This window comes from Sphaeramia orbicularis, chromosome 12 (genome assembly GCF_902148855.1).
Source record: "Sphaeramia orbicularis chromosome 12, fSphaOr1.1, whole genome shotgun sequence".
NCBI classification, from domain to species: domain Eukaryota; kingdom Metazoa; phylum Chordata; class Actinopteri; order Kurtiformes; family Apogonidae; genus Sphaeramia; species Sphaeramia orbicularis.
The window spans coordinates 21,430,501-21,457,127 of record NC_043968.1 but is presented as its reverse complement, the minus strand read 5'-3'; the positions used below and the strand labels follow the sequence as shown (position 1 = coordinate 21,457,127).

The following is a 26,627-nucleotide window of genomic DNA, read 5'->3' as shown; positions in this document are numbered from 1 at the left end:
TCACAGAGAAACTCAGCAATCCAAAAAGAGCAAGTATTTGGCTAGGAGGAAAACTGAGTCAACAAAAAACATTGAATACATCTGTCAGCTTCATAACCATCTTTAACAACTGCACCATACATAAGAAAAACAAGATAATAGTATGTCATTGTAACAAAGGTGTTCACTATATGTCAGAAAATCCCACTTTGTGGCAAAGCAGCAGCAATTAGAAGGAATTCAACGTTTAAAATGTAAATATATTCCATTCCAAAAAAACCCCTCTAAATCAAATTCTATCTCAAATTTGAAATCAAATTCAGAATCAAATTCAATTCATATAAAATTCAAATCCCTATTCTATCGTAATATTACAAACTCAAAATCAAATTAAAACAATTAAAATTTAAAATTCAAATCTTTGTTACATTGTAACATTGCAAATTGGAAATTCAAAATTGAATTCAAAATCCAATTTTAAATTCAAATTCAAAATTAACATCCCTATTCTAATATTACTAATCACAACCTGATGATCTTCTTTATCTCTTCCCCTGTAGGAAAGAACAATGAGGTCTCAGGTTATGTGAGTGTGTGACTGCAGAACTTAAACTACGTCAATTCGTCTGTGTTTTCATTAATACTAACCAGACTCCAAAGGTTCTTGTGTGGCATCTGCAAAATTAAACCACTGAGGTAAGACAGTTCAAACAGGTGAACACATTTATTTGAGGCTCATCCTGTATCAATAAAGAGTCCTATTAAATAGGGCAGTAGGAATCCACATTGCACAAACACTTTCATTATGGAGAGTAAGTTGGAGAAAAAGGCAGAATGAAAATCTAAAACAGGAAACCTAAAGTGTACAAACAGTATCAAAAAGTTGAAAATAGAAGCTCTGTGCACGTTGGTACAGTTTGTCGTCACAGATCACAGTGAGCCCTGAGGAGCTGTCTGTCTACCAGTCCACGTCTGTGAGGGTTTATCTGCATAGAGGTCAAAGGTCATCCAATAACAGTGTCTCAGCTCACTCAAATAGTGTGTATTGCTTTTCATGTTATGACAAAAAGACACTTTGTGATAACAGGTTATTAAACTTTTCTTTTACATAATTATTTAAACTGCAGTCCCTTATTAAAATAACAAATTTTTTAAAAAAGATATTCAAATTAATTTAAAATGAAATCAACAGCACAACACATGAAAAAAAGAAGTCTGAATATTTTACAGGCCTAGATATTAACAATACATTACTGTACACTAGTGTTTTCCATTTGAGATGACACATAGAAATGATTGAACCTCAAATGAGATTTCACAGACTGAATTTGTACCAAATGTCAAATCAAACAATAAAGTGACAGCTGTGTTTAGTGTCTTCTCCTGAGATGCTCCGTCTCTTCTTCCCTCGCATTTCATTGGATGATGCAGAGCTCGGTGCTGGACTGATTGTGCGTCTCTCCTGTTCCGTCAGCGTCTCTGTACTTGTCTGACACTGTGTCTTGCTCATACGACTGAGGCTCCAGGCTCTGCCTCAGCTCCATCAACAGCTCCTTTCCATCGCTGGATGGCAGGTTTCCCAGGTAGTACTGAGGGGCCAGTTCCACCAGCCTACAGAACAAAATGGCAAATGGACTGCACTTATATAGCGCATTTTATACACCTTCATGTTGCCCAAAGCGCTTTACAAAGCCCCACATTCACACATACACTCATACAATAGTAGGTGGCTGCTGCCAGGCCCTACTGGGAGCAATTTAGGGTTCAGTGTCTTGCCCAAGGACACTTCGACATGTGGACAGTCGGAGCCAGGATTTGAACCGCCAACCCTTTGGTCATTGGACAACCCTACCAACTGAGCCGCCCCAAACAACAACAACGACGGAAACCTCACCTTTCACTACTGTCTTGGAAGCTACATTATTTACTGAAGTTAAACTGAAGTCCTAACAGCCTGGACATCAGAAATCATAAACCTTCTCGCAGTTACTCACATCTGAGGGTGGACTTCAGAGGCAATACGGATGCAGTTGTCACGGGAGATGGTGAATTCATGATAAAGGACCCAGTTGGGGGGACTGGGGCACGGCTGGCGACATCGGTAGGATGAGAAGGGATGTAGGTGAGCCACATGGCGATGAGTCAGCAGGAGGTAGTTACCTGCACCGTCCACATCATGAGCCACCTAAGCAGGAAAGAACAGCAGAAGAGATGTGGGCATTTAATTGGAAAAAGATGTTTTAAAGCTACTACACAATGAAAGGTGTGATAGAGTGACGTACATGGGGTGATATCCGATATCAGTTTTATAACAAAAACACAAGCAATCCTATGTCTATCATGGAGCTGAAGAGAAACTTCCATGAAATGAACATCAAAAAGGCTACTTGTCAGTAAGTTCAGTAAATGATTAATTGAATGAAGATCTTTCACAGGTCAAAGTTACTACATGAATAAAACATGAAAACGTCACCTGTTAAGATTAGGCTATAGAGCAGAGTACTGAAGACAATACACACATAAGAAACAAATTCATACAAAACACTTGACTGTAAAATAACCCAAATGATTTCAATCCAGAAATGGACAAGGCTCCTTTGTTGTACATAATATGAGATAGTTATCATATAATGTGTGGTAAAAATGGTGGATTCTACCAGTATGAATTTGTGCTATAATTGTACTTTAAAAACAACAACAAACAAACAGGGTGTTTACTTTGAGAAAGAAGCCTGAGATGAGGGCACGTTTAATATTTGTGCAGTTGTCTTGGCATCCAAATGCAGGTGGAGAGACAGGAAGCTCTATTCGCTGCATGACCTCCAGCAGCTCCGCCCTGATCACCACAGCCAATCGTAAGGCAGAGTGGCTTAGGAAGTTTGTCGTACACCAGGCTTCATCCTGATTATCTGCAAAAGTTAGACACAGGATTTTGAATGTTAGCAACATATATCATTATGTGCATATAGTACCTTCATTCAATAATATTGTGTAGTCTTAAGTCTTCAGTGAATTGAACATACGCTCGATGAAGGCCTTATAAATATTAATAAGAGTCATGTGGTCTCCCTCTATGTGCATTAGAGGTCGCCACTGATTGACTGCAGCCTCTTCTCTGCTGGGATCTACTGTGATGAAGCACGAGGGAGCTGAGGAAGACAAAGATCCAAATAACAGACTATTAAGAACCAGCCAGTCAACAAACTACAAGTGTCTAAAAGTCTGCAAACGGTAGAGTGACGAACAGTTACCTGTGAGCATGGCAGCAATGGTGAGTAGCTCATCAACACAGTCATACTCGCAGGCAGCAATGAGGGCTTTAGCCAAGGACGGCTCCAGAGGGAGCTCCGACATTATGATGCCAACCTCAGACAGGTTACCGTCATCGTCCAGGGCTGCCAGGTAGTCCAGGTCCTCCAGGGCCTGCATTAGAGCCTCTGGGGCTGGAGACAAGGAGAAACAAACATGGACATCAAGGGGCTGACAGTGTTGCACTTAGTTACTAAATGCTGTTTAACATAAATGATGGTGATACAGTAACACAGCAAAGATGACAAAGACAGAACTCTAATTCCCTAAACTACAATAAAAGTCTCTACAGCTCAATGGTGCCTTGAGAACCTATCTGTAAATACTTATCACCCACAAAAATGAACTGACAGTTAACAGTAGAGGGAAGGCAAGGCAGAAAAATGACATAACATGTACAAAGGGACCTGGAGTCAAGTTTGCAAAATCATGGTATGTTGTCATTAACTCAACTCACCTACCAGGCCTCAGAAAACAAACACTCATCATAGATTTGTAACGGACAATGAGCAGTGGTCGTGTTAAAAGTCCAGTGTTTTGTTGACCCATCCATCCACCCCATCCTCCTCCCTTTGTGGACTTTGTTTTTCAATAAGTTTTGAGGTATTTACTGAAACTACTCTGTGCGCTGCTTGCACAGTCACTCTATGGGCTTGTTCTTTTAACTTGTAACTCTTGCATATCTGCAGAGCAAACTCGCAGGTCTTAAGAACAAAAAGCAAACAACAGGCAAAACCCTTAAAACACCAAAAGTAAACATTCACAGTGTAACAGCATTTCCTCACACGTGGAATAACTCTGTATAGTGTCTTCCCTCCATGGTCAGCACATGACGTCCTTGATATTGAAATAATTCTCCACTCCTTTGCAAAATGTTTCATGCTTTCAGGTAATTATTGCTTTGGTATTAGTGAGCACAGAATATACACACTCACAAACATTTTAAAAGACCCTCACGGGTATTTAAAAATGTACCTGGTCTGTCCAGAAACTTGCACTGGCCCATGTCAGCAATGTCGAGCCTCTTGAGCAACAGCACCAAGTGGCTGAGGTTTTCCTCCATCACCCCTGGACAGTGAGCGTCCCCCATCTCTTCTTCATACAGAGATTTGGGGTAAAGACGGAGACAGAGTCCTAAAATCAACAAGGACACAACACTCATGACAATGTCAAACACCATATACTACCAGATATAATTGAGGATTCAAATAATGGACACAACAAACAGCTCTTATGAATGAAACTCAACATTTTTTGAGGATGTTTGAAATCAAAACTCTACCATAAACAACCTTTAGGGACATTTATGGAATGATATATTTCTGCCATAAGTGTTAAGTTCATTGACAGGTTTGGTGCTAAATATGAATGTTAGCAATTACTTACAGATCAGAAAACATTGTCTTCTTTCTTGAATATTATAAACTAGTAAAATACAGTGAATTATAACAACAGCTTATCTTTAGTAATCAGGCAGACTCAACCAGTTGTATTGACCTACCTGGCAGGTGGCTGTTTACCCTTTGAGTCCGCATGTCTGCCTGTTGTTTGCTGATTGTTCTCAAGACCTGTGAGTTTGCTCTGATTTGTGGATTGTAAACCTGTAATACAATATGAAGATCAGATTAGGTTTAATTTCTTTCTTTATACTATATTTAAATAACAGTTTTTTTCCCACACATTAAGAACATACTAAAACTGAATCCTGTACACTGAAAAACAGACAACCACTGATTAGCACTTTACACAAACTCACGGTTTTGAGTTGAAGGCCTGTGTCGATGACGTATCGAATATCTGGTAGCGAAAAAGAAGCCTCAGCCAAAGTATCAGCGAGAATAACTTTCCTCCTCACACCTGGACCGTCCACACTCTCAGAACTGTTCTCCTTCAGTGCAGAGGCTTCTGGATCAGACTCATAGACCCGCTGTGTCTGCCCACCCAGACCACCATGGAGGGGGATGATCCTCAGAGGACCCAGCTGAGGACTCAGAGCTACACACTCCTTCTCCAGCAGGACTGCACACTCCTCTATCCGCTACACAAACAAGAAAATACAGAGGTTTAAGAGACTAACCAGACACACAATTCTGTTTTTGTTGGGAACAATTTTGGCCAGTGGGTGGCACTAAAGGAAATATCAGAACTTAGGGGACCTCTAATATTTTGGACCATACAACCTGATATATTGTTAAATCCTTATTTACAACAGATAGTTTCGATCAGCAGTTATACTGAAAATGTCATCACATAACATAGGTTCCAAGTTTTAAAGGGATGTTAAGCCCCCCACCCCCCACCCACAACAAGCTTCTGACCTTCCTCAATTTATTTGAGCTGACACACAGAAATCTCCACAACTGTATTCCCTGTGTTTATGTTTACTATGCATGTGTGTGTACTACACTGAGGACTGACCAGTACTGAGGACAGTTCAGTATCACCAACACACCAAAACTTTGACTGACAAATGCAGACTCAGAAAAACACGCAGCCCTGTAGCCTGAACCAGCAGCACATCAATAAACAGAAGGTGTGGTGATGTTGACATAAAGGAGGCTTAATATGCAGGAGTGTGATATAGGTCAATATGAACACATGGATGGAGAACAAATTATGTGTGTGTTGTATAAAGAGAGAGAGAGAGAGAGAGAGAGAGAGAGAGAGAGAGAGAGAGAGAGAGAGAGAGAGAGAGAGAGAGAGAGAGAGAGAGGAGAGAGAGAGAGAGAGAGAGAGAGAGAGAGAGAGAGAGAGAGAGAGAGAGAGAGAGAGAGAGAGAGAGAGAGAGAGAGAGAGAGAGAGAGAGAGAGAGAGAGAGAGAGAGAGAGAGAGAGAGAGAGAGGAGAGAGAGAGAGAGAGAGAGAGAGAGAGAGAGAGAGAGGAGAGAGAGAGAGAGAGAGAGAGAGAGGAGAGAGAGAGAGAGAGAGAGAGAGAGAGAGAGAGAGAGAGAGAGAATATGTGTGTGTGTGTTTAAAACGAGGACACCAGACACCTGTAATGCACCAGAGGCGTCTCAGATGTAGGTGTCCTTATTTCACTTCTCAACAAGACAAAGATGGTGAAACTCTACAGTTCTCCAAAGAATAAACATTATTTCATCCTTTGTAGAAATGCAGAGTTTCACTTTATACCAGTTTAACAACTATTTATAATAAGCGGTCCTTGAAACAGATTGAGTTTCTAGTGCAAAAGGGAAAGCCTTCTTAATAATCCATTTCCAGTTACAATCATTGCTTTAATGATTGTTTTCCCGTTATGTTACTCCTGCTAAGAAAATTTTTGCATTTTCTTGACTCCATTCATCATTCTACTGTTTATTTATTGAGTATGTGGATGTTCATTAATCATTAAGTTTGTACCTGTGCACTAGCCAAAAACACCATCACATCTCCTTCCTCTCCCCTTCGGTGCAGATCCAGCACCATGTGACAGGCTGCAGTCACTGGTTCCCTCCCAGGTGAAAGTTCCCGATACAGCGTTTCCACTGTGGTCAACTCTGCAGCCTTCCTGTCTCTCTCCAATTCGGCCCCCTCCTCTTGGTTTCTGGTGGAACAGTCTGTAAGTGAGCTGTCCAGAGAAAGGTGAGGGACTGAGGGTCCGAGGAAGGAGGCAAGACAAGGCGCTAAAGTCGGGTGAGTGAGGAGAACCACCCTGAAGTTGTCTGGCCTTTGGCGGCAGACATCGCACAGCAGTCCCAGTAGAACATCTGTGGGTACAGTACGCTCCTGAAGCTCATCCAAGACCACAACCCCGTACTGACGGAGCAGTGGGTCAGACATCATTTCTTCCAGCAGCAGAGTGTCACTGACAAACCTAGGAAGAGTGAGAAAATAGCACAGATGAGAAAAGCACTAAAGAACAAAGCATTTCTACACATTTATTTATCATGTGGAAATGCAGGAAAGGATAAAGAGATCTAATTTCAGTGAATTCAACATCTCACACACTTTTAGTGACAATAAATTGTCCAGAACTAAAGAGAACAAAAGAGTGAAGGTGTGGCTGTGAGCCCGAGAGACACCATGTCATACAAAACTATTGACCCATGGATACGGCCTACTTTATCCCTGGGAGGAGATGAATACACATGATACATATGAGACAGGTTCGACAAGCTTAATAGTAAGTGTACACATAGGTTAAGGAGGATAAGGATAAGAAATAATTATGGTACACGGAAATTAACATATGGGTATGGATAAAAGGTTCATTAAATGTTTCCTTTAAAATGTCATTATTCATTGTTAATTTTTCACGTGGTCTAACCTGAGCAGCGTGTCTGGTGTACAGCTGTCATCATGAGACACCCTGTAGCCCACCTCCAGACCCAGGCTGAGGTCCATCTCATCAGCCACTCGCAGGGCCAGACTCACCGCCGCCACTGAATAGGGCTGAGAACAACACACCAGGCCCTGGGAAAACTCATAGGACAAAGCATACTCCACACACCACTGTGGCACCTGGAGGGACAACAGGAAGAAGAAGGAGTTAACAGGAGGAGAAAGGAGTAATTTAAGACATTAGAGATGGTACAGAACTACACACACTGCTGGTCTGTTTCTGTTGTTCTACCCCTAAAATTGGCCACTATGTTCACAAATTAGTAACAGTTAATGTGCCATAAAACTAAAATAATGACAATTACATTTTTAAGATCCAATTTTCAATTTACAGCTAATCTACCAAATATTCATTCATGATGTTTCAGTTATGCATGAAATGAGACAAACCAAGACAAGAAGAATCCATAAATTCAATAATGTGAAATAGTAATGTATGTTAGAAATGCAGGTTGTACCTGGTTATAAACATGTGGTTTCAAAGACCTGTGTGTATCTACAAATAATTGACATTACATTTAAAGACCTGCTACTCTTATTGAACGCTGGGTGAGTGTAAAGATAGGAAACATTATTGACATTACAAGCAGCCGAGAGTCAGGATGCAAAGGTCAAAGTGACATTTGTGATAAGTACGATAGCAGACAGATAAAGAAATCAAAGAAAAAAAAATTCTTTTAGTATAGATGTCAGGTTAGATATTTTCATTGCATAGACAGAGACTGTAGAAGAAAGTGGAGCCCAGTGTTAGTTGAAATGAGTGTTCAGGTTACAGCAGAGCAGTGTAATTCTGTCAGAGTGCTTTAGTGCTGTCATTCATTAGCCCGAGGAGGGCAAAGCTGAAGAGCAGGTATAAGGATGTAATCACAAGAAAAAGTGGGAGGGGGTACCACCACACTAGGAGTGTAGTACACAAGCCATTAGAGCTGCTTGCTATGTTATTGCACAAGTACCTTCAACTTCAGTTTGTTGCATTAAAAGGTTTTTAACTGCACAGAACTTGTTGGCACCAATAGGCTGAAACTCTCAAACTCAGTATCCACTGAACTTGGCTCTGATGGCAGCTGACTTCTACTATCAGGCCTCAACTAGAATTACTGATGTTGAGGTGCAATATTGGCACATAAAATTACCTAAATATCTGACCATTAATATAATACCAAGTAATCCATATTTACTTGATTTACTCATTTAGGTATTTATTTCTTTAACCCAATGTTAGGGTCAGCATTACGTTAGCGTCATAGCATAATGACCTATGTCAAATTTTTGATCAAATTGTGATATCTACATAAAATCAATCAGCAAGTGACTTTAATGATAACGATTTATATCATTTCATAGTGATACTGGTCAAGTAATCAAGTACGGGCTTTTTCCTGGTAGAATCTATATTTTATAATTCTTTAAAAACACATTTGGCTCTATCAACAACCCTGCCAAATTTGGATGTTTAATTATAAAATTTGACACCACAATAATGAAAAGCAGAACCATTCTAAAATGCTCAGGGTGTGATTGCTGATGGTGCTGAAACCATGGCCAACTTCTCTCTATTGCCAAATACCACAAGGACCTGAAAAAACTGCCATCTACCAGCTTTACTGGATGTGTGTACATGTTTGATCCAAAAGAGCAGAATCCAATTCAGACTCTGAGGACACTGACCTCAAACCTCTCAGTCTGTAACAAATTGTTCACTCTTTTCTCCTTTTCAGTAAGTTAGCAACATGCATTATTGACTAGCATAACCTATCCAAAGAAAGTCAATAATCAATACATAACACACATCTGTAGAGCTAAACACATTTTGTCACTTTACCAGGAGGATTTGTTTGTCAGTACAACCACATTTCACACTAGCTGCAACTCTCTGCACCTCTAAATTAAAAATACTATATTTTTATGAGTTATTTAGTTGGAGGAATTCTCAATCAAGCAGAAAAACTACTGTTTCTACCTTTTGTTGTGTGTCATGCTAAATACAGCTCAAATATAATTAACAATTCAATACTATATAATTAACAGACTTAGAAACAAACGTCTGTATTTCCTTTGCACAGGCTTTAATCCTAAGAAAGTTTTACTAGAATAATTATTTCATTTAAAAAATGTAATTCAATTTTGGACTTATTTTGACAAGTAGCTATTTTTGATAGTATTAATATGTGAGCAGTATATTCTTCATGTACAGGGATACCTGGGTGCTTTTTCCAGATCCACTGGGTGCACTGAGTAGCACTATATTGTGGTTCTCCAGGTTCTCCAGGAGACTCTGCCTGAGCCTCCATATGGAGAACGTCTGCCTCTCCTCCAGCAGGGCATAGTATCGTGAAGAAAAAGGTAAACCATCATACGGGTTTACTTCAAGGTCTCCCAGCCCTTCCTCTCCTCGTCCTCCATCCCCTTCGTCGTCTAAATCCCCAGACAAGAGGGAAGATACAGACAGAGAGTCCAGTGCCTTGCTGGAGGCACCGGGTTTGGCTGATGATGATGACATCATCAGCAGGGGACAGGAATGAGGAAGGAGTCGGGGGCTGGCAAACGGTGAGGACTGAGATTATCTGCAAAGAGAAGAGAGTGGTGGTCACATGAATCAGGAGAGATAACACACATTTTATTTCTGTGCACAGTGAGCATGTTTCCTGCATAAGTGACTCACAGTTCTGGGTACGGTACAGTTAAGGACGCACATAGAGCGAGGAGCAGCAGAGATATGTCAGAGAAATGCCACATCTAAGGAAGCCACAACACTTTCTGCTGCTTAACCTTCAATCGGCCCTTTACAAAAGTCTGTAGCATGTTTGGCATGTAATGTACTGTGGAATGCTTGTCTCCGCCCAGATGCCACTGACTGGGTCTAGCAGCTGCAACAGACGGGCTGTCTACACAACCTATCTGTGTAGAGGAAAGCACCTTACTGGTTTTCGAGTCCACTATAAATTTCATGTTCCTATTTTGCGAGTATAGCTCATTGATTAGCATTGCCCACAATACCCTTATGAATGCAAACACAGCAAAAAAAGCGCTCCACATCTGCACACCAAAACAACTGAGCGGAGTGGGAGTGAACGGATGTGCCTGAGGGGTCACACATGCTGAGACCTGAGGTGGACGCTAAGCCTGGAGAGACTCAGACTTCATGACAAATTTATTTCTTATGACTTTTGGCTCTTGCTATGCACACATAGATTTTGTTGCCTCAGTTGGCTGAAGGGAGCTTGAATATACATAATGCCCTTATAATAAAAATGATACAACAATAGGAAATTTACAGAACTAGGAACTGTAAATGAAAAATGTTCTGAGCAATGATGATGTTTAGAAAGAATTAGAATATGGTGAAAGTTTAGAAAACAGGTTTGTGCATCATCACCACCACTAATAGCTCTGAAAGTTCTTTTTCTGCATGAAAAGTTTCTATTTCTCAACCTAAGACAGGGTGGGTATTAGGGATGTGCATAAATAGTCGATTAGTCAAGGAGTCAAAATGGTTGACAAACTTTTTTTAACAAATAATTTTTTTAGGGAGGAGTTGGGTATATTTTACTTCACAGAGCTTATGCACATGGCCCTGTTTCTACCTGAGTACTGCATATGTTAGTCTAAGTCTGTAAAATGTTGGAAAAAACTTTGATGCATCCATTCCTTGGTTGGCCAGTTTTTTTGTTTTTTTTTATTATTATTTTGGTTCAGGTGGAGGTCACATGTTAAAGATGACATCACAACTAATTCACTAATCCACTTGATTATTGAACTAATTAAATTACTCAACTAACTAAATTACACACATTCTTTAGTACATATTTTGAATTCATTTGGTTAATCATGTGTTTGCTTTTAATGAGTCATAAAATCTATAGTAAAGCTTCCTCTGGAGACCTTCCTATTCCTGTTCAGCAAAAATTCACAATGCAACCTAGTTATTAATATTTTCTGCGAATAAGCTTCTCTTGTCTTTGCCTGTTTTTTAAAAATAAATATTGGCATCTTTACAACTTCTCCTATTTTTAGAGTTGCCATTTATTGATATTGTACATTTAGTTTTATAAAAGTAATCTATTTAGGAATCGTGTTTTGTCTTGAGTTCACGTACAGAAAAAAATAATTAAAACCATGAACTACCCATAATGCTGAGAAAAATGAGAACTGATATTCTGTCCCTATCACAGGTAACATTTGGGTATTGGGAGAGAAATAAAAACATCATCCCTCTCTGTATTGATACTCTGTAATAATAAAATTTTACATGACACCAAACTGCTACACAGAGCCATTGTAGGCAAAGCAGATAAAAAGCAGTGAAGCGAGTCGTATAAAGTTACACAGATACAGAGAACAGCAGAACATTACGTAGACCACAAATGAACAAACACCATGTGGCATTAAACAGCAGCAGGTGAGCGATCTGCAGGTTGGTCTCCCTCAGTAGTATTAAGATACTTGGTGTGTTTCAGTAAGTGTATCAGTAACATGGATCATATGTGGATAAAACACTCATAATACTGGCTCATATGCAAGGTACATACAGTCATGGAAAAATTTATTAGACCACCCTTGTTTTCTTCAATTTCTTGTTCATTTTAATGCCTGGTACAACTAAAGGTACATTTGTTTGGACAAATATAATGATAACAACAAAAATAGCTCATAAGAGTTTAATTTAGAGCTGATATCTAGCCATTTTCCATGGTTTTCTTGATAATAACCAAAATCACTTAAGTTCTTACATCAATATCTATGGCATTGTACTGCCAAAAACAGTGCTTTTAGGCATTCCGTGTTTTCTTTTCCGTCTATTTTAGTTACATGATACACACAGCAGTTAGTACTTGATTGCATAACCATTGTTTTTGAAGATTTTTGATGGTCTAATAATTTTTTCTGTTACTTTAAATAACAATTTTGGCTCTGGCTGTATACCCTGCTGAATGTTTCCCTGCAGATGTTCTGAAGCACAGATCAACTGGAAATGCTTCTTGTAAACCTACTACATATTCACAAACAGTAGGTATCAAATATTGCATAAGGTTTTTATGCTACAAGTCATATCTTCATTCCTGTCTGGACCTTGATGGTGGGCACTAGGCATGAGGTTTTCCACAAACATCTGTCTGAATTGGGCTGTTTATTAGTCTTACTGCTGAGAGCATCTCTAGGAAGATGCTGCCACATCCAGGTTTCACTTGGTGATGAGCTTAAGCTTAAGATCTTAACATGTCTTTAATTCAGTAGCAGCTTAGGTATAGTTAGCTCACATGCCTGAGTGAAAACACAGGCTGTAAATGTTAAATGTCTTCACTTAGTTTTTGAGCAGGTCAGTTTTTGCCCTTACATGATGTTATAGGCTGCTGTGGGGTCTTGACTTTCTTTACAGTGTGGATGTTTTCACTGACAAATTCTGACCCATCAGTCTGCTTTAAGAGTATTAAGTTTTGTTTTTTAGCAGTCTGATACTACAGCATCAATACCTTTGTCATGTTCCGTGAGGGATTTACTATTAAGTGAGGAGGATTAAGATAGTATACGCATATGAATCATCCTTGGGTGTAGCCATAAATCCAGTTTGGAAAGTGGCCATTGTATATCCAACAATGGCAGCAGATACATGTTTCACATTTCCAACAATGCTGTCATTAGTAAACCACAGTAATTTATATTACAAAAAGTTGAAAGGATTTTAGTTAATGTACAGTGCCACTGCTGTCACATCATATTTGAGTGGATAGATCGGAAAATAAGGCCCATAATGACTGTCCAAAGCAACAGCAGTGAGTGACTAGACCCTCTATGGAAGAAGATACTTGAAACATCTATTATCCTGTCTTTTATTACAACCACTATCTACTCTGAGTGCCAGGACCAACACTGGCGTGAATAAAACAAATCTAAAAACAGAGAAAAAAGAAATAGGAAGGAAAAACATGCAAGGTAGATTCATGTTTTACCTGTGATGCATATCAGCAGAAAGCCAGTAGAAACAGTCCGCCTTCTGTCTACTGTTGTTGTGTCCGTCCGTTGAACGTCTGAGGCTAACAAACCGCCTTTAATAAACAGACAACATTGAATAACAAAGAGGTAAAAATGAAAAATGGCCGTCAGACGACTACAGTCTCTTTCCGTGAATCCTACTGGACCCGGATTGTTTCCTTACTGCTGACACTGATCATAAAAGACGAAGGTGTTGACTGGTGCTCTAGCTAGCAGCCGCCATGTTTGGCTGTCTAGCTGTCAAACCTCATGGTGCATTCAAGGCTCCTCGGAAAAAAAAGACAAAAGGATTGTCGTTCGGAATCAAGAGTCAACAACTGGACAGATGTTCACCTGTGTGTATCCTGTAAAACAAAATAATACTCAGAAAGCTATTTAATTAAACATATTTTGGATAATTTAGTCTGATTTAAACAGTGTGAAATAAATTAGGTTCATGTGATCCAGCTCATATTTAAAGGGAGTTTTGATATATTGCTGTCAAGTATAAAACGACTCGGGTCACTGTGTTAAATTTATTTTACCAAACGTCCAGCAATGGGATTATGATTAAAAAAAAAAAAAAAAAAGTCCAGTTCATCCAGGTAAAATTCTTATGCAATGTCAAATGTGTTTTATGTGAACTGGGCGCCACCTTAAGGTACAACCAGGTTAATAAAAAGGGAGTAACATAAGGGACAAGTATGCCCAAATTGACACAATGTTAAATAAAAGGGTATAAAATGAAAGAGTTTGTGGTAAAATTGTAAAATAATACATTTTCAGTGTAAAGTTTGGATAAAGAGCCATCTGATTGCCAAAATTGTCCAGAAATAGCATTTTCAAAAAAGCTATGGTGTCCTTATGTTCAAAGGTATCTTTTCATAGTTTCGTTAAATCTCTACCATTGGTGAACTATGGTCATACTGTATGTGAGGTGAGGCTGCAAAACCATGTGTAACTGCTGATGAGAAAGATTCAAAAATAGTGGCACGCACTTCAGCATAATAAGTGACAAAGTGTGAGAGGGTGCAGATGGGAACTGTGCTTTGTACTTGGAGAGTTTAGTACTGCTATGGTGGATTAATATACTTGATTAGCAGTTGAAAATGTAAACATAATGGTAATTTGAAAAATCCTATAAATTTCCCCCATAAATATCAGTTTCATGTTATTCTCTTTGATACTACAAATCTGGCTCAGTGTTGATAGCAGAGTGACTGCTTAGCGGATCATTGGCTGGTTATAAAATAGAAGCTTTAATTTATAGCACAAAACAATGAAATTGTGAGAAAGACTATACTGATACTCATTAGAAAATGGTGTCAGTGTGCCTTGCAATAAGAAAAGAAACACTGTGACAGATTTTATTGGTTTGAGACAAAAGCCTTTAATGATGCAATGAAAAGACATTTAAAGACTTTCCCATCTACATAAGTAAAACCAGATAAGAGAGGGCATAGATCAAGAACAAAACATCACAGTGTCACCCCTTACACAGCATATAATTCAGATAAGTCTGAAGTAAAAAAGTAGTGTTTAATGTAACGATGTGTCATCTGTAATAACTGACTCTGTTTTTCCTAGCTGCACTGACATATTGGATTTTCTCTCTCAGTCTGCCTTCCCAGTCTTTGCACCAGTTTGGGCTCCTTTCCAAGTTTTCATAACGAGTAGCTAACTTGTCCAACTCCTGTACTTTCTCAGGGAGGTCAAAGGTCAGGCCAGCCTTCTGTATAGCTGATTGAAACTTGGCTGGAGATGCAGTGGCAATGTAACATCTGAAATTAAAAAGATAAGTTAAGAAATTTACCAAAAAAAGTCAGGTCAGTTTGAGTCTCATATTCACATTTGACACAAAAAAATTATTCAAAAAGAAATTGGATGAAAAAGGTATGCTTTTCCTTTATAAGAGTCCTTTATCAATTAGAAACAGTTCACTGGGGTCAAAGACAAAAATTAACATCAAAGGTTCATAAATTTGGATGGTATGTTTATTAAATAGAATATACTGAATATATGGTATGTGGTGGACTCTATGGAAGAACTAACCCAGAGAAAGAGGTGCATCAGACAATTGTACAGATGAAAATGAAGAAATTAATGAAGTAATGATAAATGCAGAATCAAAGCTTCTGCTTGTAAAGACAGACAGGGTGGATGTAACATTCAGAGTCTCCATAGTATATCAAAACTCTTAATAACTGGTTAACAGCAAAGTAATGGGCTATAATAAACTAATGTTCTGACTGTAACATATTGTATGTACATTGCATAACATGGAGTTTGATTTTGTGAAGTCATTATCTTACTAGATTAAATAATTAGCTCAAGAAATCTGAAAATAACAAGGTTTGGTATTTCACTAATTAAAGGTTGTTCTCATGGTGAAAAAATAAACAACAAAAACTCAGTAAATCCTCACGAGACACTTTTGAAAACATTTAAATAATTATCAATTTCATTTCCTCCTATAAAGTAATTAAAAAATCATTCCACCTCTACTTTCACCTAATATTTGTTACAAATATAAAATATAACTTGCACACAGCAAGTGTTACGGCAGGTTGTGTGTCACCTAAAATGACATCACTAGGACAAAAATGTGACTCAGTACTGCTGACTGGTTAGAATGGAGAAAACAAAAGAGCCCCACTCCCAAACAGAACTGAGCTACAATAAAACCAGTGTCAGGCTGAATGATAACTAAATGAAGTGTAAGAACATTATGTCAGTCTGTTTCTTGAGCTAAGAAATAACCACCAACTACATGAAAAGACCTACATTTTAATACAGACGTGTCTTTGTGCTTTGTAACACCCACACTATGCATTCAATTCTTGTTGTTTTGTTTTTTTTAATTTTTGTGTTAGGTTTAGGTGTTGTCGTAGTTCTTATGGATGATTATAGTCATGGTTTTTCTGGTCCTTTGCCTTTATTACATCCTTAGACAAACTAAAACTGTGTAAACAAACTACTACTTATTTGGCAAGTGTATGTAAAGTTGAAGGTTATGGGTTTCAGCTTTATTCTCTCTACACTGGATACTGTTAAGTCTTGAGTGAATGTATATCATGTATGCAGTGTTCCTGACCTGTTTATCCCTGGGCTGTGAGGACAGTGGTAGTGATGCCAAACAGCCACAGCTGTATGAGGACACAGCACATACTGGTTTTCCTCCCAACACCTCCTCATAGTCTCCAGGATGCCTTCATCAGAAACAGTTCCACTTGACAGAACTTGTGAGAGCTACAAGTTGATAAGCGGGAAACACAAAATGTGCATTGATGTTATTTTCTGTGGTGGGTGTGGTCTTGGGGTACATTTAAAGTTGTAATGTTGAATAATGAATACCAGTCTGCGGTGGTTTTCAGGCAGCGAATGTCTATGGGAATGCTGAAAGTTCTCCATCATTTTCTTTACTGAAGCTCCGTCTTTGCCCAGCAGAAGCCAGAACACTCGCTCCATGTTGTATGGGTCCTACAGACCACACAAAAAGCACTATCATTGGCATGGATGTTACACACCAAATATTATTTAATCATTTTCCAAATACTACAACATTTCCTGTCCCTAGAAGGCAAACCATTTCTAAATTAGACTATGTTAGATGAGATTAACAAGCTCTATGTCATAATGCTTATTCAGATTATCCTGAAAAGGATCTGAAAGCATCTGATACAATTACACTCTGTATTTAAACATTTAAGTGTCATTTAAAATAATATATTTGGCCACAATAGATAGAGCTAATCAAAGTATGTCAGGATGTGTTTAACATATCATTATAAAATGTATATACTGTGTAAATACAACACCTGAATGTCTATGGCGGGGGCCAAGGTTTGCATGACATTAGTTGCCATGGAAAAGTCCCCGCTGGTTACCGTTCGGTGCACTATGTCATTAGAGTTCACCATGGCCACAAGTCTCAGGGGCACCCCCATCTGCTTTACAATGAAACCAGCTGATAAACAGAGAACAGACACAGAGGGACAAACATTTATTACTCGTGAATATCGATTGTTAGTTGTTTAGTCCATCAGTCTGCTTTGTCTGTTAGTGAAAGCATCTACAAATATGCTCCAGTTGTTTCTTTTCAGGTATATTGGCATATGCTAGTATGGTAATATATGAATATTTTCATTGTGCATTATTAAGTCCATACAGCTTTAACATGGCTGTTCTGAGGCTTGTTTGAATGGACACTAATTAATGACATTTAGTTTAGGAACGTTTAGGAACCTGCGATGGCATGTGGTATTACCTTAGAAGTATAACAGACTAAGTGATTAATTCAATAGAAAAAAGTCAATAATTACATTAAAAAAGATTGACACTCTGTTATCTCCAAAATGTAGCTGAATATTCAATTAAGATGACATTTTAAAATTGAAAATCATGTGAAATTAACCCCATTTCAAAAAAAAAAAAAATCCTCTGAGGTTCGTTAAATTTACGCATCAGCATTTACAAAAAAATCTTCTATAGCAGTAATTATCCCACCTGCAATGTTTCCTGCCCCTCCGGTGGGAACCACCACCTCCAGCTCAGGCAGAGCTCCGTCGTCTTCAGCCCGCTCCACATCACTGAGCTGCAGGTACGCATAGATGAAGTGAGCCAGCTGGACCATGATTCTGGACCAGTTCACTGAGTTGAGGCTCATCAGACCATGAGACGTGACCAGCTCCTGGTCACCAAACAGGCCTCGCAGAGGCTGGTCAATGTCATCTGAGCAGCCATCCGCTGTGGAGATACAATATTAAAACACATCCAGTTTGATTATTAGAATATAAGAATGATCGTAAGAATGTTCTCTGAGTTTAGAACAACTGTTCCAAATTTAATGTCTTCACCTGCAAATACATGGACATTATCCTCCAGACAGGTGATCATGTGTTTCTCCTGGACAGGAGTAATGCGTCCTCGGGGGTAAACCACCACCACATCCAAACCAGACAGACCTTTGGCACTCTGGATGGCCGAGCCCCCAGTGTCCCCTGATGTGCCTGGAGAGGGAAGCAATGAGCCAATTTATTTTGATTGTTTACATTTATTTATAACATACAATGCCAATAGTGTTTGGCACTCCAGAACATGGAAATGCTGAGGATTTTCCTCTAAGGATCTTGAATGTATTAAATTATTCTATGCAGCCTTTTTTCATGAACCTGTAAGCAGTTAGAGATGTGCACTCTGCGATTCACCTGGTAAGTACATTGTTATCTATTAGTAAACACTTTCTAAACGTAATGTTTTTTGTTTCGGTTAACAGTGTGGGACCTCCACTACTGGTTGAGAGTAGGAAAGCACCTTAGGGTATTTGGGGTCATTATTGCCTCCTTACCTACAAGAACAGTAGCTCTGCGATTCTCTTTTTGCAGGAAGTAGTCCAGGAAGCGTACAGTACAGGTCATAGCTAGATCTTTAAAAGCCAACGTGTCCCCATGGAAGAGCTCAAGGACAGAAAGACTGTCCTTCAGTCTGGCAATTCGGACAACTTCAGGCACAGAGAAACCAGAGAGGGCTGTAGTCACTAGGGCTGGGATGAGGACACACGAAGAGAGATATTAGAATATCTACTTTATTCTTCAGACCAAAAATTATTTTCTGATTTAAACCTGCTTTCATTTGAACAATCCACAGCTGATTTAAAAAATCACTTTGTATTCTTAATATACTGTATGCCTTTTCATGTGGATGAATAAAGCGTGAGGTTTAACACCTACAGTCACCTCTTAACAAGCACTTATTAGCACTTAGGAGTCAAAAAGTGACAGTACAGTAAACATTGCTACAGCCCTGGAAGTTTAACACTCAATAAAAAGGACATTTAAAGCTGTAATTGTAAAAAAAAAAAAAAAAAAAAAAAAAGGAATCAATTTCATGATCACATTGTGTTAATTTGTTTAACATAATGTGATAACTGAATGCAATTTACATCAATTTACAAATAAACTAAATTATGATGCATGGTTTGTAATAAATGCCCTATTACCCTCCACATCCTGCCTTGGTATGAGCTGAGTGGGGATGAAGAGCGAGGCAACCTCCACTACCAGTTGGGTGTAGGACAGCCCACTCCAGTCCCGCAGAGTGTTTAGACTCAGAACTGGAACACTCTCTGGCATGAACATCCCCCCATCTGGAGCATAACCTGAGAACAGCACATCCCGGAAGTCCCATCCATGGACCCCACCTCGTGTACTGCAGTACTGCATTGGACAAACCTGTTAAAGTAGACAAGAAACTTTTAAATATTAATGTATTGTACGCATCCTGTGTTATGGTATCAGTGACATTCACCTGACTTACTCTGCTCCTCCTTCTTTCAAACAGTACTTAATTTGCAACAATATACACTCACACTCAGCAACACTACATAATAAACAACAGTAAATAAAAGTAAATGCAATAGGGCAACTATTGGAAATAAGAAGAATGGCACATCAGAGAAAACACGAGACAGAAAATGAACTGCAGTACAGGCACTGAACAGTATTTAATGTCACTGTTACCTGTGGCAGTAGTGACACATTCTCAGGTATAAATATAGACTCATGAGCTGTCAGAATTACATTTTAAACAGCTTTTTAGAGTCACACTGGAGCTGCCATGTACGGTAACTGCATTTAGAGAAGTTACACTTTAACTCAAAATTATATTCAAACGACTAAAACTCTTTTTGACTTATTGCTGAGGAAACCGTCTACAATTACATGTCCTATGGTAAAGTACAGACAGCGGGTGTGATCAGATGATAACACCAGGTCAACGTTGTTAAAATTTTACTTTACAAGAAGTTATAACATACTATTGTTGCTAATTCAGCACAAACTGCATGCACTGCACTAGCTACCATTGTACATGAAAGAGTATGAGTAACACACATACTCACCAATATGTCGTAACAAAGACTTTCACAAAATTATTGAAAACTAATAATGGATTGAACCCTATGTGTGTTTCTGTGGGTATAGATCTAAATCTCCTGACAAGCTTTTGTCTATCTCAAGGAAAAAAGTTGAACTTTGGAATGACCAGTTTTAAGGAACCAGTTCCAGCCCACCTATAACCCATTGCTGCTTAGTAAGTCAAAGGCCCTTTAAACCCAATGTTATCAGCAAACTGATAGTAGGTCAGAGTGAGAGGAGTTGTGCAGTTACACACTGTACCCAGTTCATACAATAAACCTGTGATGGAACAAACAGGCTTTTTCCTTTTTACCTCCACCAAGATGGTTCTATGATCAGACCTGTTTGTAATGTAAGAGGAAGACTACTGCAACCATTACCATAACATTTAGGTTTACACTTACAATGGTCATGTATATGTCACAGTAGAGACTGAAATCCAGTAGGATTCGTAATCCTACTAGGACAGATAGGAATTTTAGTTTGTCCTAGGACTCACAGGTCCTAGGACTAGTAGGATTACAAATCCTACTAGGACAGATTGAAATTTTAGTTTGTCCTAGGAGAAACTGAAATCCTACAAGAAATTAGGATCTGAAGATTAACCCCAACCCTAACCCCCTAACCCCCCCCCCCCCCCCCCCCCCAACCCTAACCCCTAACCCTAACCCTAGGACAGATAGGATTTCAGTTTGTCCTAGGACAAACTAAAATTCCTATCTGTCCTAGTAGGATTACGAATCCTACTGGATTTCAATCTCTACTGTGATATATACATTAACTAATGATAACATCTGTCACGTCAGAGCTGAGATCTTTGTTACCATGGTAATAGTAAACGACAGCCACAACTGACATAACGGAGGTAAACAGATCGTTTATGGTGTAATCGTTTGGTGAAACAGTGGAGTTTGACTCTGGTCTTTGGTGCAGGTCTGGCCTCTGTGAGTTTACTTCAAAACTTAGACCAAATCGCGTTTAAAATTGTACGGATCTGCTACAACCTGATGGCTTGTCTTTATCCTTACACCACAACACTTTCTTCGTGGTTATCAAATTAGCTAACCTACATAAGTAATAGTATGAGAAGCGTTTACGGGGAAGTGTAAAAGGTGCACAACATGATATTAGTAAGTGTGGAAGACATCAAAACACCAGTTGTATATCTGTACGTGGCCTTAATCAGAACCATTAGCTTGTTTTGCTAATGACAACAGTTTAGCTAAAGCAGGACCGATAAGTCCACAATAAAAAATACACGGCGTCCTATCAAACTTGTTTATGTTGCGTATAGAGTAATATTTGTCCAATCGCCGGTTTCTTGTGTAATGTGGGTAAATAAGATGGCCTGCTAACTACCGTGTTCGAGTCTTCCAGGTACTGCGGTCAAACCAGCTGACTCTTCTTTTTACGAAGTCAGTCCAGCCGCTCCAACATTTCCAGTGCTCCCGTATTACACACTACAACACGGAGGTGGTTGAGAAAGTCAGCGCAAGGATGCTACAGCGTGGATCATCTTCCGGTTTTCAAAATAAAATGTGGGTTATTGATGGGCAATAAACAGACGTGTCAGTGTGATTCTTCACTGGTTTTTAACCATTCTATCGTCCGCGGTGACTTGCCGTACGTGTTTGGCGGCAGCGGTGATTCAGGATACACCCCAGACCCTTTGAACAGATTAAAATATTTTGTTTCAATCTCTTCAATGAATATTTATCTTGTATTGAGCTACAATGCTAACATTTACAATGTTAATTTCATTAAAAATAGGGAAATCATTCAAATGTAATAAAAAGAGGTGTAACTCAACCAGCCCATGGAGTACTACAATTCTGCAGTGATTTGGGTCAATAGCTCACATGACCTGCAAGCTATTGAGTTAAAATGCTAATATTTACACTAACAAATTCCTTAAAAATACCAACAGTGTTAAAATGTCACAAAAATGACCGTAACTCAATTAGCCAGTACCGTACTACAATTCTGCAGTGATTTTGGGTCAATCGGTCACATGACCTGGAAGCTATTGAGCTAAAATGCTAATATTTACACTAAAAAATTCCTTAAAAATACCAACAGTGTTAAAATGTCACAAAAATGACCGTAACTCATTTAGCCAGTACCGTACTACAATCCTGCAGTGATTTTGGGTCAATCGGTCACATGACCTGGAAGCTATTGAGCTAAAATGCTAATATTTACATTAAAAAAATCATTTAAAATGGTAACAGTGTTAAAACGTCACAAAAATGACCGTAACTCATTCAGCCAGTATCCTACTACAATTCTGCAGTGATTTTGGGTCAATAGGTCACATGACCTGCAAGCTATTGAGCTACAATGCTAATATTTACACTAAAAAATTCCTTAAAAATACCAACAGTGTTAAAATGTCACAAAAATGACCGTAACTCATTCAGCCAGTACCGTATTACGATTCTGCAGTGATTTTGGGTCAATAGGTCACATGACCTGCAAGCTATTGAGCTAAAATGCTAATATTTACACTAACAAATTCCTTAAAAATACCAACAGTGTTAAAATGTCACAAAAATGACCGTAACTCATTTAGCCAGTACCGTACTACAATTCTGCAGTGATTTTGGGTCAATCGGTCACATGACCTGGAAGCTATTGAGCTAAAATGCTAATATTTACACTAAAAAATTCCTTAAAAATACCAACAGTGTTAAAATGTCACAAAAATGACCGTAACTCATTTAGCCAGTACCGTACTACAATCCTGCAGTGATTTTGGGTCAATCGGTCACATGACCTGGAAGCTATTGAGCTAAAATGCTAATATTTACATTAAAAAAATCATTTAAAATGGTAACAGTGTTAAAACGTCACAAAAATGACCGTAACTCATTCAGCCAGTATCCTACTACAATTCTGCAGTGATTTTGGGTCAATAGGTCACATGACCTGCAAGCTATTGAGCTAAAATGCTAATGTTTACACTAAAAAATTCCTTAAAAATAGCAACAGTGTTAAAATGTCACAAAAATGACCGTAACTCATTCAGCCAGTACCGTATTACGATTCTGCAGTGATTTGGGTCAATAGGTCACATGACCTGCAAGCTATTGAGCTAAAATGCTAATATTTACACTAATAAATTCCTTAAAAATACCAACAGTGTTAAAATGTCACAAAAATGACCGTAACTCATTTAGCCAGTACCGTACTACAATTCTGCAGTGATTTTGGGTCAATCGGTCACATGACCTGGAAGCTATTGAGCTAAAATGCTAATATTTACATTTTTTTAGTGTAAATATTAGCATTTTAGCTCAATAGCTTGCAGGTTATGTGACCTATTGACCCAAAATCACTGCAGTATTGTAGTACAGTCCTGGCTGAATGAGTTACGGTCATTTTTGTGACGTTTTAACACTGTTGCTATTTTTAATGATTTTTTTAGTGAAAATATTAGCATTTTAGCTCAATAGCTTGCAGGTCATGTGACCTATTGACCCAAAATCACTGCAGGATATTAGTACGGTACTGGCTGAAAGAGCTACGGTCATTTTTGTGATGTTTTAACACTGTTGGTATTTTTAATTTTTTTTTAAATGTAAATATTAGCATTGTAGCTCAATAGCTTGCAGGTCATGTGACCTATTGACCCAAAATCACTGCAGGATTGTAATACGGTACTGGCTAAATAAGTTACGGTCATTTTTGTGACGTTTCAACACTTTTGGTATTTTAAATGATTTTTTGAATGTAAATATTAGCATTTTAGCTCAATAGCTTGCAGGTCATGTGAGGTATTGACCCAAAATCATTGCAGGATTGTAGTACGGTACTTGCTGAATGAGTTACGGTCATTTTTGTGACGTTTTAACACTGTTGCTTTTTTTAAGGAATTTTTAAATGTAAATATTAACATTTTAGCTCAATAGCTTACAGGTCATGTGACCTATTGACCCAAAATCACTGCAGAATATTAGTACGGTACTGGCTGAACGAGCTACGGTCATTTTTGTGACGTTTTAACACTGTTAGTATTTTTAATTAAAAAAAAAAATGTAAATATTAGCATTGTAGCTCAATAGCTTGCAGGTCATGTGACCTATTGACCCAAAATCACTGCAGGATTGTAATACAGTACTGGCTAAATGAGTTACGGTCATTTTTGTGACGTTTTAACACTGTTGGTATTTTTAAGGAATTTTTTAGTGTAAATATTAGCATTTTAGCTTAATAGCTTACAGGTCATGTGACCTATTTACCCCAAATCACTGCAGGATCGTAGTACTCCATGGGCTGGTTGAGTTACACCTCTTTTTATTACATTTGAATGATTTCCCTATTTTTAATGAAATTAACATTGTAAATGTTAGCATTGTAGCTCAATACAAGATAAATATTCATTGAAGAGATTGAAACAAAATATTTTAATCTGTTCAAAGGGTCTGGGGTGTATCCTGAATCACCGCTGCCGGCAAACACGTACGGCAAGTCACCGCGGACGATAGAATGGTTAAAAACCAGTGAAGAATCACACTGACACGTCTGTTTATTGCCCATCAATAACCCACATTTTATTTTGAAAACCGGAAGATGATCCACGCTGTAGCATCCTTGCGCTGACTTTCTCAACCACCTCCGTGTTTTTACCGTAAAGTGTGTAATACGGGAGCACTGGAAATGTTGGAGCGGCTGGACTGACTTCGTAAAAAGGAGAGTCAGCTGGCTTGACCGCGGAAAAAGAAGAGTCAGCTGGTTTGACCGCAGTTTCCAGGTTGTTCGTTCAAACCATGCTTACCATGCCCCTCCTCCCCGTCCCTGGACCTACTAGCACAGGGGGGTCAAACTCATTTTAGTTCAGGGGCCACATACAGCCTAATATGATCTAAAGTGGGCCGGACCAGTAAAATAATATAAATAACAGGATAAGAACTTCTAAATAATTTCAACTTCTAAGTTTTGTCTATGTTTTTGACTGAAAAAAGAAAAATTCTGTAATGAAACTGTTTACATCTACGAACTGTACTTGAACATAAAACGAACAAATATGAACAACCTGAAAATTCTTAAGAAAAATAAGTGCAGTTAACAATATTACACCTTAGTTTATCATTTATACATGTTCATCACAACTTACAGATCACAGTGGATCTACAAATACACAAAACATTTAATAACAGGCAGAATATTGTTAAAATTCCACATACTTCTCTTAAGACATTTCAGGTTATTCACATTATTGTAAAAGGCTAGTCTGTAAATGTTTTTTTTTTTTTTTTTTTTACACTAAAACAAAGAAGAAAATTTATGGTTTTCATTAGTTATAGGCTATTATTATAGTATTTTACTGGTCTGACCTAAAATGATTTTAACATCCTTGACTGTTAATATCTTCAATGTGATTTTTGCATTTCACAAATTCATCCCAGGGGCCAGACTGGACCCTTTGGCGGGCCGGTTTTGGCCCCCGGGCCGCATGTTTGACACCTGTGTACTAGCAGGTTAATGCTGGTAAATAACACACCACTTCACAAAGAAACACATTCTGATTTATTCCATCATTCATTTTAATGCACATCTGCAAACATGTAAAAACTTATATACACTGGAGACATTACAAAAATGTGTTTACAAAAATTGGAATCATGCAAATAACTGACATAAGATATACAGAATATAACACCCCCCCACCCCTTCCCCTACAAATACACAAAGCAAACAGGACTGAAATAAATACACACTAAAAAGAAGAGCACGTGGATCCCATCAGTAACAGTCCCTCAAAATGATCACCTCCATTTCTGCTCAGGATCAGAAGGGTCTCAGATGCAAGTGTTTGTTCAGGTCTTAGCATCATCATTGCTCTTTCAAACAGAATAAACCCATAAGAATATTTATATGCATGAAGTTATATTACTTCAAGAGAATTTGGTAAGGGGCATGGAGCATGGCAAGGGCATTTGAGTCTAGGTTAACATTAAAACACAGAATGAAAAAACATTTAGATCTATATTTTGTATTTGTGCAAAATTGGTTCTTCTCTCGAGGAACAATTTCCATCAAAGATTTCTTACCACCTGCTCAACCTACTGACGCAGAATTTCCTTTTGCTTTGTGTAATTTACACACATCTCTG

General features: G+C 38.5%; 2 protein-coding genes across 5 annotated transcripts; both read right to left on the bottom strand.

Annotated features, from left to right (window-relative positions):
* Nucleotides 1–680: 680 nt before the first annotated feature.
* dqx1 (DEAQ box RNA-dependent ATPase 1) lies at nucleotides 681–13,852 on the bottom strand. Its single transcript, XM_030150668.1, has 12 exons — nucleotides 13,577–13,852; nucleotides 9,829–10,192; nucleotides 7,555–7,748; nucleotides 6,648–7,101; nucleotides 5,045–5,326; nucleotides 4,790–4,889; nucleotides 4,264–4,422; nucleotides 3,231–3,422; nucleotides 3,003–3,128; nucleotides 2,698–2,888; nucleotides 1,974–2,164; nucleotides 681–1,590 (listed from the first exon to the last, which is right to left on the bottom strand). Exons 2-12 carry the CDS (start codon nucleotides 10,129–10,131, stop codon nucleotides 1,395–1,397), a joined length of 2,388 nt encoding a protein of 795 aa, XP_030006528.1. The 5' UTR covers nucleotides 10,132–10,192; nucleotides 13,577–13,852; the 3' UTR covers nucleotides 681–1,394.
* Nucleotides 13,853–14,969: 1,117 nt separating this feature from the next.
* Nucleotides 14,970–21,955, bottom strand: thnsl2 (threonine synthase-like 2). Of its 4 annotated transcripts, none has more exons than XM_030150971.1 (9): nucleotides 21,872–21,955; nucleotides 19,597–19,828; nucleotides 18,946–19,140; nucleotides 18,455–18,607; nucleotides 18,105–18,344; nucleotides 17,417–17,565; nucleotides 16,953–17,078; nucleotides 16,693–16,847; nucleotides 14,970–15,379 (listed from the first exon to the last, which is right to left on the bottom strand). In XM_030150971.1, exons 2-9 carry the CDS (start codon nucleotides 19,817–19,819, stop codon nucleotides 15,154–15,156), a joined length of 1,467 nt encoding a protein of 488 aa, XP_030006831.1. In that variant the 5' UTR covers nucleotides 19,820–19,828; nucleotides 21,872–21,955; the 3' UTR covers nucleotides 14,970–15,153. The 4 variants fall into 4 exon arrangements, with proteins under 4 accessions (XP_030006831.1, XP_030006832.1, XP_030006833.1 ...); XM_030150972.1 differs by having other exon boundaries at nucleotides 21,861–21,890; XM_030150973.1 differs by having other exon boundaries at nucleotides 21,869–21,884.
* Between the last annotated feature and the right edge of the window lie 4,672 nt (nucleotides 21,956–26,627).